Source organism: Mobula hypostoma, chromosome X1 (assembly GCF_963921235.1).
Source record: "Mobula hypostoma chromosome X1, sMobHyp1.1, whole genome shotgun sequence".
Classification (NCBI taxonomy): Eukaryota; Metazoa; Chordata; class Chondrichthyes; order Myliobatiformes; family Myliobatidae; genus Mobula; species Mobula hypostoma.
Window position 1 is genome coordinate 7,131,609 of NC_086128.1, and position 15,039 is coordinate 7,146,647.

The following is a 15,039-nucleotide window of genomic DNA, read 5'->3' on the forward strand; positions in this document are numbered from 1 at the left end:
GGCCCAGGGCTCCCACTGATTCAGCAATATTGGTGTATTGCAATGATTTTATATGTTCATACGAGGAAAATATGCGCTGTGCGTTTAATATCTAAACGTTACTTAAAATGTTATGATGCTATTGACTTATAAGTAACTTATAATTCAGTTGTCCCCAACCTCCGGGCCACGAAGAATACAGCGGTACAGCTGTGGCTGGAATGCACCCAGCACATCTTTAAGAAAAAAGCCGAAATAAACAAGCTAATTAATTAGGTGCCACTCGGCACGTAAATGTCAGCACAGATCAGAGGCGATTGCTGATTGCGTCGTCTCTGATCTGGGCCGACATTTACTGCCGGGCAGCACCTAATCAATTAGCTTGTTTATTTCGGCTTTTTTTCTTAAAGATGTGCTGGGTGCATCCCGAGCACCGCTGTACCACTGCATTCTTCACGGCAATGTATCGGTCCGCGGCCTGGAGGTTTGGGACCACTGTTATAATTGACTTATCACTATATTCATGCGAGGAAAATATGCGCTGTGTGTTTAATATTAAATTTGTTAGATTAACCCCTTTAGAAATGAAATTGAGTGTATTAGCCACTTATAAGTGACTTATCACCTATATTCCGGCCGTGATTAACACTCCCCCGCCCCCGGTCGGCCGGTCCGCAGTGCAAAAAAGGTTGGGGACCTCTGGTATAGAGTATAAGCTATGAATATAGTGAATGGGTTTCGAGGCCACGTCATCAGGTTGTTCTAGATATTTCATTACCAAGCAATGTAGTTAGTTACCATGTGGTGTAGCTATTCTGCTCATTGTGCAGCATAATCAGTTTTGTCACTAACCTAGTTTCCAAACAGTGAATTCAGTGCTAAAGTTAAAATGGTTACCATGTGTGTCACTAGTTCATCTAGTTGGATTAGTTTGTGCAACTACTGGCTGTGTTACGGTAGATAGTAGAGAGAAGCTGGGGAGAGGGAGTTGTGTTACAACTGGTGTTACAATTAAAGCAATGGCCAAGCAGCGACATCAATTCGAAAGACGAGTGGTTACCAGGACATATATTCTATCATTTCATAGAATCTGGTTAACGGATAGCTTCATTGTTTACTAAAGCACAAATGGTTATGATTTCAGAAAAACATACAGTCACGCAGAAAAAAATAATGTAGCCCTGAGTCGTATGACTGTAATCCTGGTCCAGTTTATTCTTTCACTGAGTGAACACTGGAGGGCAGCACTGAGCAAAGCCCGGAGAGCCACATGTGTAGTCATTTGAATGCAGAGTTCACCGGGTGATTTTGGTAATTACTGTACCATGTGATTAGTGTAGTTATCAATCAGTTACTTTTGTTAGAGAGTTATGTGATCAAATTCTGTGGTAAGTCTGGTTATCAATCAGAGTATTGAAATAGCCCATGACTGTCAAATGTCTTCTCAATGTTCTTTACTCTAGTTAACAACCACAGCCAACCTGTGATTACTTGGGTTTCACACAGAACCCATAGTGTTTGTAGTTAGCAGTTACTGTGCAGTGTAACCAGTTGCTCTGGATAGTTTATTTACTGAGTTCTGAATGTTATTTCCTTATTTTTTATTGTTTGCATGATTTGTTTTTTTCTCTCTGCACATTGGGAGTTTGACAGTCTTTTTCAATGGGTTTCTTTGTTTTGTGGCTGCCTGTAAGGAGACAAATCTCAAGGTTGGATATGATACATACTTTGATAACAAATGTACTTTGGACATTGGTGTAATCTTCAGTTCACTTTCCCTTGCTTCAGGTGGCACACTTGTCTGGCCCGATAAGACACCGTTGAACTATTCAAACTGGGCTCCAGAAACTGAGAACATGAGCTTAATGAGTCCAAACTCATGTTACTGGATCAAGAGCAATACCGGCATCTGGGGAATTGGTCCCTGCACCAGTATCGCGCTAGGCATCGTCTGCAAAATGCCAAGAGGTAAGAGCTGAAAGAGAAGAAACTTCTGAGATGAGCAGAATGTAATGCAACTCCACACGCTGTCTTCAACGGGCAGGGTCATTGGTTCAATTTGTTTATTCCCTGTACATACAAGTGAGTGTTTGGCAACTGGCAGGATGGGTGGAGATGGATTTGCCGGCTGCTGTAGGGCGACAAGCATCTCCTGCCAGGTGGGAATGGGGCATTTCCATGTGCCTCCTCTCCCCACACCTTGAGTGCAGACAATCAGGATCCGGGTGGAGGCAAGTAGAGCTGGAATCACTGAGCCAGGTCACTTGCTCGCTCACTGACTCAGTCCGTGAGGCCAGCTGGCAGCAGCCCTTAACACAACTGCTCGCTGTCCAGTCCCACTTAGCGTTATGAACAGCTCTCGGGAGTGGCACACTGGTGTAACCCGGGAACTGCCCACGTATTACAACCTAACAAGATATTTCTGGTGACACTCTTTCTCCTGCTCTCCCCCAAGGCCATGATTCATACCCCCAGAAGGCTGTTCAGTCCCTTTAGTGAGGTTTATCCCAGCCAAATTTTTTATTTATTTGTTGAGACACAGCATGGAACAGACTCTTCCAGCCCTTCGAGCCGCACTGCCCAGCAATCCTATCCCAATCACAGGACAATCTACAACGACCAGTTAACCTACCAACTGGAAGGTCTGGACTGGGGGAGGAAACAGGAGCACCAGGAGCAAACCCACGTGGTCACGGGGAGAATGTGCAAACTCCATACAAGCAGCGGCGGGAATTGAACTCAAGTCACTGGTACTGTAAAGCGTGCTAACCACTACACTACCGTGCCACCTGACATCATTCAACATTGACGTTGACAGCCACTCTATCAGAGACAGACAAATTAGGAACAAAGAGCAGAAACTCTGGTGTGCTCAGCTTTTGTCCAACCGCAGTTTCCGCTTCCTCCTTCCACAACCACACCATGACTCACAGGCATCAAGGCCAACATTCTGCCATTTCCTTGGTCCTAGCCAAGGCCAGCCTGGGCAGTTCACACCTGGGTTGAAACTGGAGCTTGTGAGCTCTTGAGGATTATGCTGACCTCCAAAGTCTAGCTGGGACACTCATTTGCTTGGGAACCTACCGTGAACACATCACTCTTATTATTGCCTGCATCTTCTTTTTGGTTCTTTTGAAGTTCATTTTTTGTAAGAATTATCTGGGATCAGATCATGTGTAGACAGCAAAGTGCTCTTTAATTGGAAGCACTGTGTTACAGATGCAAAACAATCTTTAAAAAACAGGCCAGTTATTTCCTGCTGTTCCCGCAGTCCCTGGGGAGCACCTAGAGATCTACGGACAACCTTGTTATCCAATCTGTAGACAAACCATTGCCCTTTGAATCACCTCAGGAAGTACTTAGCAGGATGTGTCCTTTCACTGACCCAAGCAGATCCTTATTTACAGCAATCAGCCCATGTGATTTTGGAAGGAAAGCAGCTCTTTATCATTTGAGAACCCCACAAGTTGCGTTTATTCTCATATTCACAATTACATATGTGCATCGGTACAATGAAAAGCTTCCTTGATGCTGTGACAAGTAAGCTTTTCATTGCATCTGTGCAGACATGTAGTTATGCATAAGATGATAAGAAGGACTTCTGAACGACTCAGTGGATTTAACTCTCAAGTATGCAGGTATGGCACTTTTAAGCAGGTGAAGGTACATCGCCATGGCCGAAAGTGAGGGAGGACTCGAAACCAGACTAAAATGCCGGGGAATGAAACTCCCTCTGCCCAGCACCTTGTTAGCAAACACTGGAGAACATGATTGAGGACCTAAGGGCAAGATTACTGTATCGGAGGTGAATGAGGAATTGCTGCGTTCTGTGTTTCATGGAGACATAGCTCACTCCAGACATGCCAGATAGGTTGGTAAGACCTAAATGCTTCTCAGTGCATAGGATAGACCAGACTGCTATTTCGGAGAAGGCACAAGGAGGGGATGTGTGTTTCATGATAAATTCTGTGACATTTGGACGCAGCGGACTTGTCACATCCTTGTTCCCCCAACCTGGAACATCTAATGATTAAGTTCCGACTGTTCTCCTCTATGATCCTGACCACAGTTTACATACTGCCTAAGGCTGACTTTAATCAGGCACTCAAGATATTGAGTGCTGTCATCAGCAAACAGTCTACACCAACACCTTTCAAATCATTTCCGTGGACTTCAATCAGGCTTATCTGAAGTAAGCTCTGCCCAATTATCATCAACATATAACCTGCAGCACCAGGGGTCCCAACACACTCGACCACTGCTATACTATGATTAGGAATACTTACTATTCCATGCCCAGACCACATTTAGGGAAATCTGATCACTTGGCTGTCCTTTTCCTACCTGCATACAGGCAGAGGATAAAGAGCAAACCTCCAGAGATGAGGACAATAAAGAGGTGTTTGCAGAAGGCAGGATTGCTTTGAGTCGAAGGACTGGGTTGTGTTCAAGGACTCATCAGAGGATCTGAATGAAAACGCCATCGATGTCATGGATTTTATAAAGAACAGTTGTAGATGAGTGTGTCCCCACTAAATCATTCAGAGACTTCCCCAACCAGAAGTCCTGGATGAACCATGAAATCCACAATCTACTGAGGGCCAGATCCATGGCATTCAGGTGTGGCGACTAAGTGCGTTACAAGAGGTCCAGGTACGATCTCCAGAAAGCAGTCTCAATTCCGGACCAAACTTGAATCACTGAAGGATGCTTGACAGCTGTGGCAGGGCTTGAATGCTCTCACCTCCTACAAAATGAAACCAAGCAACATAGGTGATGACAAGGCTTCACTCCCAGATGAGCTCAGTGCCTTTAATGCTCGCTTTGACCATGGAGGAACCTTCACAAACTCCCACAGCCCCCAATAACTGTGTGATTTCAGTCACTGAGGCCGACGTGAGAGCTTCCTTCAGGCGGGTAAACCCATTTAAGGTATCCGGCCCAGATGGAGTACCTGACTGAGTACTAAAGAGAGGTACAGTCGACGTTTCAGGCCGAGACCCTTCGTCAGTTAGTCCTGACGAAGGGTCTCGGCCTGAAACGTCGACTGTACCTCTTCCTAGAGATGCTGCCTGGCCTGCTGTGTTCACCAGCAACTTTGATGTGTGTTGCTTGAATTTCCAGCATCTGCAGAATTCCTTGTGTTTGCGTGAGTACTAAAGACTTGTGCTGATCAACTGTGTTGAGTGTTCACTGAGATCTTTAACCTCTCGCTTCGGCAGTCTAAGATTCCCACCTGCTTCAAGCAGGCTTCACATACCAGTGCCTGAGAAGAACATGGTTCCATCTTTAATACCTTTATTTTTCTCTTTCAGGGTTCTTTTGAAGACCCTGACCTGGAGTTGCATGCTGACTCCGGCTCTTTGCGGGAATGGGACCCGTTCTCAGGGTTTCAGGACCGGCCGTTGTTCGGCACGCCAAGGGTTCAGCCTGAGAGGCGGCCTAGTGTTTGGAAGCCTAAGATCTCGGGGCTCTGGAGACGGGCGGATTGAGGGTCGGTGTCACGGCAGGAGACTCCTGTGTCGTTGGGGAGGCCGGAAAATCTTTCACTGTGGGCCCGAAGACCAAAGATCTTTGCGATCTTCAGGCACACAGCTTGTAAAAAGCGACGAAACATACTTTTTAACATCGTAAACCAGCGGGTTGTTATGTCTCCCGCTCGCTGTGAAAATGAGGGACACCTCCCTCTCCCTTATGAGGGAGAGAGAGAACCTGTGGGTTGCTGAATGCTGGATGAAGTGCAATAGTCTTCGGGGTAGCTGCAAGGTCTGTGTCTTTGCTATTGCCTAGCTCACACTTGTGCTTGGTAGCGGGTGCGCTTGTTTTTGCTGGGGGGAGGGGGTATCGTTGCTCACCACTGCTTACGCGCGAGAGGGGGGAGCTGGGGGGGGGTACTTTGGGGTTTCCACGTTTAATTGTCGTTCATTCTTAGGGGCACTTCTCTGTTTTCATGGATGTTTGTGAAGAAAAAGCATTTCAGGATGTTTATTGTATACATTTCTCTGACATTAAATTGAACCTTTGAACTATCGTTCAATAGCATTTACATCCACTGTGAATAAGTGCTTTGAGAGGTTGGTGATGAAACACATCAACACCTGCCTGAGAAGTGACTTGGATCCACTCCAATTTGCCTACCAGCACAACAGATCAACAACAGATGCCATCTCATTGGCTCTTCACTGAACCCTGGAACATCTGGACAGTGAAGATGTACACATCAGGATGCTCTTTGTTGACTACAGCTCTGCATTCAGCACTATCATCTCCTCAAATCTAATCAATAAGCTCCAAGACCTCCCTGTGCAACTGGATCCTCAATTTCCCCACTTGCAGACCCCGGCCAGCTTGGATTGGCAACAACATCCCCTCCACAATCTCCCTCAGCACAGGAGCACCACAAGGCTGTGTGTTTAGCCCCCTGCTCTAATCGCTTCACACTTATGACTGTGTGGCTTAGTGCAGCTCTAAATGCCATATTCAGATTTGCTGATGACACCAGGTGGAGATGAGTCAGCATAAAGGAGGGAGATTGAGAAGCTGGCTGAGTGAGCAACCTCTCACTCAATGTCGGCAAGACCAAGCAGCTGATTATTGACTTCAGGAGGAGGAAACCATAAGTCCATGCGCCAGTTCTCACTGGGGCATCCGAGTGGGGAGGGTCAGCAACTCTAAATTCCTCAGTGTTATCACTTCAAAAGATCTGTCTTGGCAATTACGAGGAAAGCACCGCGGTGCCACTATTTCCTGAGGAGTTTGCGAAGATTTGGCATAATATCTAGAACTTTGACAAACTTCTATAGATATGTGGTGGGGAGTATATTGACTGGCTGCATCATGGCCCGGTATGGCATCAATGCCCTTGAATGGAAAATCCTACCAAAAGTAAGGGATATGGCCCAGTCCATCACTGTAAAAGCCCTCCCCACCATTGGGCACATCTACATTTGCAGGAAAGTAGCATCCATCATCAGGGACCCCCACCACACAGGACATATTCTCTTCTCACTGCTGCCATCAGGAAGGAGGTACAGGAGCCTCAGGACCCACACCACCGGGTTCAGAAACAGTTGCTACCCCTCAATCATCAGGCTCTTGAACTAAAGGAGGTAATTTCACTCAGAAATGTTCCCACAACCTATGGACATTCAGTGACTCTTCATCTCATGTCCTAGTTATTTATTGCTTATTTGTTCTTCTTTTTTTCTTTTGTATTTGCAGTTTATTGTCTTTTGCATATTGGTTGTTTATCCGTCCTGTTGGATGTGATCTTTCATTGATTGTTTGTTTATTGGATTTACTATCTATGTCCTCAAGAAAATGTTTTCCAGGGTTGTATATGGTGACATATACGTACTTGGATAGTAAATTTACTTTGTACTTTTGAACTTTGAACTTTGCATTTTGAAAAATTTGACTTTGACTTGTGGGGTTCTCAGCAGCCTCATTTTGCATGCTCCATATTTAAGCAGAATATCAATGTACAGGTTCTACCCTACCTAGTTCACAAATGCTAGACATATGCAACCCGTTTGCAGGACTGGCAGGGTGAATTTGCCAGGAGGTGTAGGCATCTTCTGCTGTGTGGGAACTTGACTCACTCTAACATTTCCCGCCTACAGACTGTTTGGGTTGTGGACAATCCACAGAAACCCTGCCATAACCTGGCGGCCACCTGCAATATGACAGATCCTACGACTGAGTTGCCAAGACTGAGCCCAGCAGTGCACACAAAATGCTAGAGGGACTCAGCAAGTCAAGCAGAATCAAATGGAAACACCCTTCACCCAGACTGATGATGGGTGTTGGCCTGAAGCATCAACTGTTTATTTCCCTCCTTAGATGCCAACTGGCTTGCTGAGTTCCTCCAGCATTTTGTGTGTGTTGTTCAAGATTTCCATAATCTCTAGTGTCTAAGATTGAGTTGAGGTCCGTTTGTAGCCTGACTGTCTCTGGGTCACCAGTTGTGCTGGAGTAAGCCAAGGGTCAAACTTATGAGGTTAGATGTAAGCCTAGTTAGCTGTCTGCTGACCTTCACGAAAAGTGCCGTCCACCTTGAATGAACTCTACTCTCCACAGATTCCGCCCCGGCTCGCTGAGTGATTCCATGATTTTCTAAGTGGTCTGCTTCCAGCAGAGGGGAGATCTCCTCGTAAGGCAAAGCTAGCCTTTTCCACATACCACGCCATAGCCTGTACCCTACCTCTGAAATAAATGGTTGGTGTTTTGTGTTACCATGCATCCTTCACCATAGAACTCATCCAGCCCTCTACCATAAGGTTCCCGCATGATACCTTTTACGGAAAAGTTAAAAACTGTACAGTGTCCCTCTTCTGTCACTGTAGCATGGTGGTTAACACAACACTATTACAGCTGGGGGTCAGTTCTGGTGTTGTCTGTAAGGAGTTTGTACAATCTCTCTGTGGAATGCGTGAGTTTCCTCCGGGTTCTCCAGTTTCCTTCCACAGCCCAAAGGCCTACGGGTTAGTAAGTTAATTGGTCATTACAAATGGTCCTGTGATTACTTACCTACTGCCTGTTACACCACTGGCACTTAGGACAGCAATGAAGGTCCTTCATCTCTAACTGTCCTATTGTGCCCCAGGTGTGGTTCTGGGTGCTCCTTTCTGCCTCTACAGTACAGCGCTTTCATCCTGTCAGTAGCTTCCTCTGGGTTTTCACCCCTATCAGTCATGCAAGTCCCAGGTGGAGACCCAGGAATACCGTCACACACAGATGTAGGATTCTTCATTGTTGTTTACATTTTTTTTTGACCAATCTGGGTTATTAAGGATAATAATAATTAATCAGGATAATCAAGGACACGACCCACCCAACCAACACACTTTTTGTCCCTCTTCCCTCCGGGAGAAGGCTCAGGAGCTTGAAGACTCGTACGGTCAGATTTGGGAACAGCTTCTTTCCAACTGTGATAAGACTGCTGAATGGATCCTGACCCAGATCTGGGTGTACCCTCTAAACATCCGGACCTGCCTCTCGGTTTTTTTGTTGCACTACCTTACTTTCCATTTTTCTATTTTCTATTTATGATTTATAATTTAAATTTTTAATATTTACTATTGATTTGTAATCCAGGGAGCGAGAAGCGCAGAATCAAATATCACTGTGATGATTGTACGTTCTAGTATCAATTGTTTGGCAACAATAAAGTACAAACGTATAAAGTATAAAGTATTAGCCCTGAGCTGAATCCCCGAACCTGGAGGACCAGTGGACCTCTCTTAGACTGGCCGCTACCCTTTGACCTGTTTAGCATGGGTGGCACAACCAGGAGTCAAAGCACAAGGTCCTGACTCCAGCCAACATTGCTCTCCAGGTCACTGAGGCACACAAGCCTCCAAACACTACAACAAGGTTGTGGTCCTCTTGGAGCTGTCCTGTGATTAGGCTAGGGTTAAATAGGTGGGTTGCTGGGCAGCACAGCTTGTTAGGCTGGAAGGCCCTGTCCTGCACTATATCTAATAAAGCAATAAATAAATAGACAAATTTTGCAGGGATAATCCTGACTTTATGCAGTACCAGACTAGCAATCTGTTTTACTTCACATGCAGTTTTTATTTTGATTAAAATCAAGCAGAAGAGTTATTAACCATCTTGGCTATTCACCACACTTACAGTATGTTACACTGTTGTACAGAGTCAAAGTGCACCTGCTGTGCCTTAGATGGGAACCTTGTTAATTCCTCTGGTTGTTAATTAAGTTAATGCAATTTTTCTTTTATTTCTTCACACAGTTCAAGAAAGCAGTCTTGCTGATTCCTGTGAGTAAAACCTCCCACAGTTTTTTGCTAGTGATTTTTATTTAAGCAGTCACTCAGTGCCGGGGTTTCACTTGTCTTTGCTTGTGCGTGTTTGTTTCTGCAGCCAATCTGCAAGGCCGCACCTTGGATATCATCCTGTACGTGCTGGGCGCGTTGGTGCTCCTGACGGTGGTGGTGGTGGTCCTCCTGCTACTGTATCGCCGGCGGGCAGCCTTGGGCTCACGGCGCAGAGCCTTTGAGAGTGCACGGTACAGCCGAACATCCTCTGCACCCAGCGAGTCGGTGGAGAAAAACATCCTGGTGTCAGACATGGAGATGAACGAACAACAGGAATAACGCTGGGCCTTTTCTTCATCCTCGAGCAGTGTGGAAAGCATAGACTGGTGATCGGAACACAAAGAGCTCAGAGTCCCACCACCGTAACATTCGGGATGCAGTTGGCACTGCTTAGTGGGGACATGCCTTTATAGGAAACCCGTTCATTCCCCATGTGTATATGTATATATAATATATGTATGTATTATATATAGATATACAGAATATATTTACATCACACTGGTGGATTTTGCCTCACTGCGACGATCTGACAATGGAGGCAATTTGTATCCATGAGGGCACCCCAATAAACAAGCTTCAACTGTCTTATTGACTATGGTCCAGGAGTGTTTTTATGTAAAAGTGCGTAAAACAAAGTGTAAAATTGTCATGCACTACACGTGATGAACCTTCCCTCAGTTTCAGCTTGGTAAGGATGTTGGCCACAGTGTTTACCCCAGTCATTTTGCAGATGAAAATGGAGGAATATGTTTACACTGAGTAAGAGAGACCTGGGCTGTTCACCCTTGACCTTGAAATATTTCCCAAGAACAGCTTTTGATCTCCTTGTGACTCCAACCCTCTAGAGGCTGTGGAAACCTTAGAGCAGCATAGAAAATAGACAGAGGTGACACTAGAACAAGGGTTCCCAACCTTTTTTATGCCATGGACCCCACCATTAACCCAAGGGTCCCAGGCTGGGAACCCCTGCACTAGAAGAATCTTAAGAGATTGGGGTGTGTACTCGATTGATATAGGGTGATTTTTAACTCCTCTGACCTGTCACTTGTTATACACTTGACTCATATTTAAGGTGGTTCATGTTTAGCAGAATAGAATGAAGGAGACATTTCTTCTGGTGGGGAAATAGGAATCGGGGTGGGGGGGTGGAGGGAATAAGTGGTGATGTCAAGAATGACAGCGTCAAAAAGCTGGAACTCTGCCTGTAGATACTAGAGATTAGATGTCAATTGATAATGTCAAAATTGGGATTGAAGACCTTTGATAGGAAAGTACACCAAGAGTTACAAGTGTAAAAGGAAAATGGAGTTACGATTCAAATTAAGCATAACCTGGTAGAAGGGCAGCACAGAGTTGAGGGCTGAATGGCCTTCTGTTTTTGTCTCAATTTGCATTCAGCCAGGAGTTGAAAAACTTGTCTTTAAAAGTTGTTTGAAGATTTTCATTGTTCATTGTAAAGGCAGAAGAGACAGAAGTGAACCAGATCGGATGTGGAGCACATTCAAGTTGGCAGATGTGGGAACACCTTCTTTTCCAGATGTCCAATGTCTCCTGTTTGAAAGACAGGTAGAGGAAATATGGGATGTGATCTGTGAAAGAAGTGTCCACTTCTAAAGGGTCATTAGGAAGTTTCCTGGCTCCTGAGGGTTGCTACATTCATTAGATTTTTATTGTGTCGGGCTGGGGAAGTGACCAGTCAACAGATCACAGGGATGTACCAGCAGAGAAGATCCCAAAGAAATGTGGTTGGTAGGTTAATTGGCCATTGTAAATTTCTCTCTGGGTGAATGGAAGAATCTGGGGCAAGTTGTGGGAAAGTGCAGAGAATAAAATGAGCTCAGTGCTGGGTGGGTTTAAATGGCTGGTTGATGGCTAAAAGTGAGCTAAAAGACCTGTTTCTGTGCTGTGTGATCCTGAGTCCTAATGTTGGTGGACAGTAGGTGAACTGTTCCTAGAGAAGAATAGAGGACTCAGGGAAGGTTACAAATACCAGTGAAGAATGATGTTGGTGAAGGATGGGATATTGGGGCAATGAGGGGGAAGAAGGGAGCAGAGCTCATAGTTTGGGAGGACTGGAGCCATGAGGTAATGTTGCAGCTCTATATAACTCTGGTTAGACCACACTTGGAGCATTGTGTTCAGATCTGGTCACCTCAGTACAGGAAGGATGTGGAAGCTTTAGAGAGGGCACAGAGGAGATTTACCAGGATGTTGCCTGGATTAGAGAATATGTCTTATGAGGAAAGGTTGAACAAGCTAGGGCTTTTCTCTTTGGAGCAAAGGAGGATGAGATGTGAGGTGTACAAGATGATAGATTGAGTGGACAGTCATCACTTTTTTCCCAGGGTGGAAATAGCTAATACAAGGGGGCATGATTTTAAAGTGATTGAAGGGAAGTATATAGGGGATGTCAGAAGTAAGTATTTTACATAGGGAGAGACTCTTAGGTAGGCAAGACTGGAAGGCTATGTGGTGGGAAAAAGCTAGAATGATCCTGGAGTAGATTAAGGTATCAACATAATATCATGGGACATGCCTTCCTTACCATCGACTCTATTGTTCTACGTTCTGTTAAAAATATGGTGGACAAACACTGAGAGGGTTAGTCACTGCAAAAAGTGAAAAAAAAGGATAGAGAAGATGAAGGTGTATCAGAAATATAGAGATCTCATCTGGTAGCAAGCAGTTAAAGAAGGCAAGGTAAGAATTTATATCTCTCCTCAGTACCATAAGGCAGACAAAGCGATGAAAGTAAAGTGAATTTGGATAGCTTTTAACGGTTGAAGGCATTTTTTACCATCACAGGAACACAATAAATTTCTATTGGGGTACTAGGAATCCAGGGTAATGTAAGAAATGACTGTGAATTTTAGCATCATGCCTCCCCATGGTACGAGTAGCAAACATGAGAGGCCATTGTTTTAACATGGGAGTTTGGAGTTTTAAAGTAGATCTGAGAGTTGTTTTTTTTTACACAGAGAGTGGTTGGTTTCTGGAGCTTGCTGCCAGAGGAGGTGGTGGAATTAGAGATAGTCACTACAATAAGGGGCATTTAGACAGAGATTTAAATAAGCAAGCCATAGATGGATACAGACCTAATGTGGGCAAATAGTATTATTGTAGATGGGCAAAAGGGTTTGTGTGGGCATGGTGGGACGAGAAGCCTATTTTTATACTGTACAGATCCATGACCTTTTGATTGAAATAAATCCTCCTATTTTCTGACATTCTTTCAATTGACGGCATTGTAACGCTGGAGACCAACGTTCATCTGAAGCCATTACAAAGGATTCTTTAGGGCACTTTATTGTAATAGTGATCTGTACACTGAGCCATGAAGAGTCTCAGTGCCAATCATATGATGCAGGGTGTGGTTGTGATGTTGGTGTGCGTGCGTAGCCAGAACAGGCTCACTTCATGTCAGTGGCCACGCATTACTTTGCCCGTCAGGAAACAAAGAGGAAAGCAGCAAACAACTGTAACCTGTAATGAGCCTGCTCAGTGTAACTGGCTGAACCAACTTCATCTGTGCAAAAGGTCCAAATAATTTTAGAGTAAAATTTGTTTGATTTTCAGGGGTTAGGGAACCCAGTAGGGATTTAGCCCTTTCCTGTACTGGAAGTGACTTCAAGCTTTTCATTCTTACACAATTTGTGATCGAGGAGTTCTAAAAAGTGATTTTCTGTCCATTTCTATTGCTGAGTATAACAGAAGACAGAAACATTTGCCAAACAGGATTCTCAGAATAAAGTGTTTTTTAAAGTTTATGTTCTGAAGAGTTTTTATTTTGCTGTAATTCCTCCACTGACTTTCTCAAAGAATTAGATTGTAACTCTGCCAACCAGAGTTATTGATTGTGCCTTCATTGCAGATAGTCAAGTAGATTGAAATTGATTTTAGATTCTACTGCATGGGTGATGCACATTAGCAGGGCAGAGCCTGGCAGGAGATGTCAGGCTTTCTATTGTATTACACACCCTTTATTATTTTCCCTTCAGATCATTTAAATTGCAAACTTATAAAGCAACCAATCAGAAAATGACCAATTATCAGACTCACCCATATCTTGAGAACTTATAAAGTGTTGGAGAAAGCAATGGAGCCCCTTACCAGTCTACCTCTCATAATGTACATCCAATTCATATATGAACTTGAACTCTTGTTCGTGTGCCCTGTTTTAATAGGATTACTTGCTGGTGATTGGTGATGGAGTGGGGTGAGTCCTGGATTCCCTTCTTGACCAATTCAGTGATGTTCAGTCATCTCTAGCACTTGAATTAAAGAGTGAAAGATATTCACAGACCTGAAAATCCACCTTGTGATGGTTATTTACTTTACAGCAGACTTACAGAGGGGAATGTGTGTAGTTTATTTTGGCCTGCACTTACTGGAAAACTGGAACTGTCTAGCAAGAATTAGTTTCAGTTTACAGAATGCAAGTCCGGCCATGGAAAACATGGCCTGAACAGGAAATCTGGGTGTGTGACCTTGGATCCCACACCTCACTTTCCATTGCATTTTTATGTCCAGTGTGGAAGTCTACTGTACTTTCATGGGGCTTGGGTTTACTCAGTTGAGGAATGATTTGAGAAGTGGTGATTCAGCCAAGAACTTGAGACCCAACTCCACCTACGTAGTTTTTGTTATTTTTTATTACAAGAGTCACACAACATAGTAGCAGACCCCTCATCCCACTGGATCCATGACAAATAACAAGCACCTATTTGCTTCTCCTCACATTCCCCACCCCCTTCAACTGTCTCCAGATTCTTTCCCTCACTACACACTGGAGGCCAGCTCATCCAACAATCTGCTCACCTTTGGGGTGTTGGTGGAAACCAGAGCACTCAGAGTGAAACCCACTCTGTCACAGGAAGAACATGCAAACTCCACATCGACAGCACTGGGAGATGAGGATGAACCAGGTCGCTGGACCTGTGAGGCAGCAGTGCTAAAAAGCTGCCCACTACCATCTGTAAAACTAAATCATTCAAATACAACTTCCCAGTGGAAAGCAGGGTTTCACCTGTCCTTATTTAACAGTTAAATTACAAACGCCCTATATGGATGTCATCAGACAGAAATAGATATTTGTGATAACTGTGAAGAATGTTAAACTGCTCTCAGCCAAAATGCTGTGAAGTTTAATTTCAGTTTTGAGGCTGATGTTAGTAATAACTGGTGTTGAGAGAATGTCTGATGAGTGAATGCACTATCTCTC

At 44.4% G+C, this 15,039-nt stretch overlaps 1 protein-coding gene across 1 annotated transcript in view; it reads left to right on the top strand.

The window, feature by feature from the left end:
- The window catches only part of mrc2 (mannose receptor, C type 2), a 247,310-nt gene extending 233,758 nt beyond the window's left edge, over positions 1-13,552 (top strand). Inside the window, exons 28-30 of the mRNA XM_063037085.1 lie at positions 1,768-1,947; positions 9,735-9,761; positions 9,865-13,552. Of these exons, the coding sequence (XP_062893155.1) occupies positions 1,768-1,947; positions 9,735-9,761; positions 9,865-10,097 (440 nt within the window). The 3' untranslated portion in view covers positions 10,098-13,552. The remainder of the gene's footprint in view (positions 1-1,767; positions 1,948-9,734; positions 9,762-9,864) is intronic.
- Positions 13,553-15,039: the final 1,487 nt, after the last annotated feature.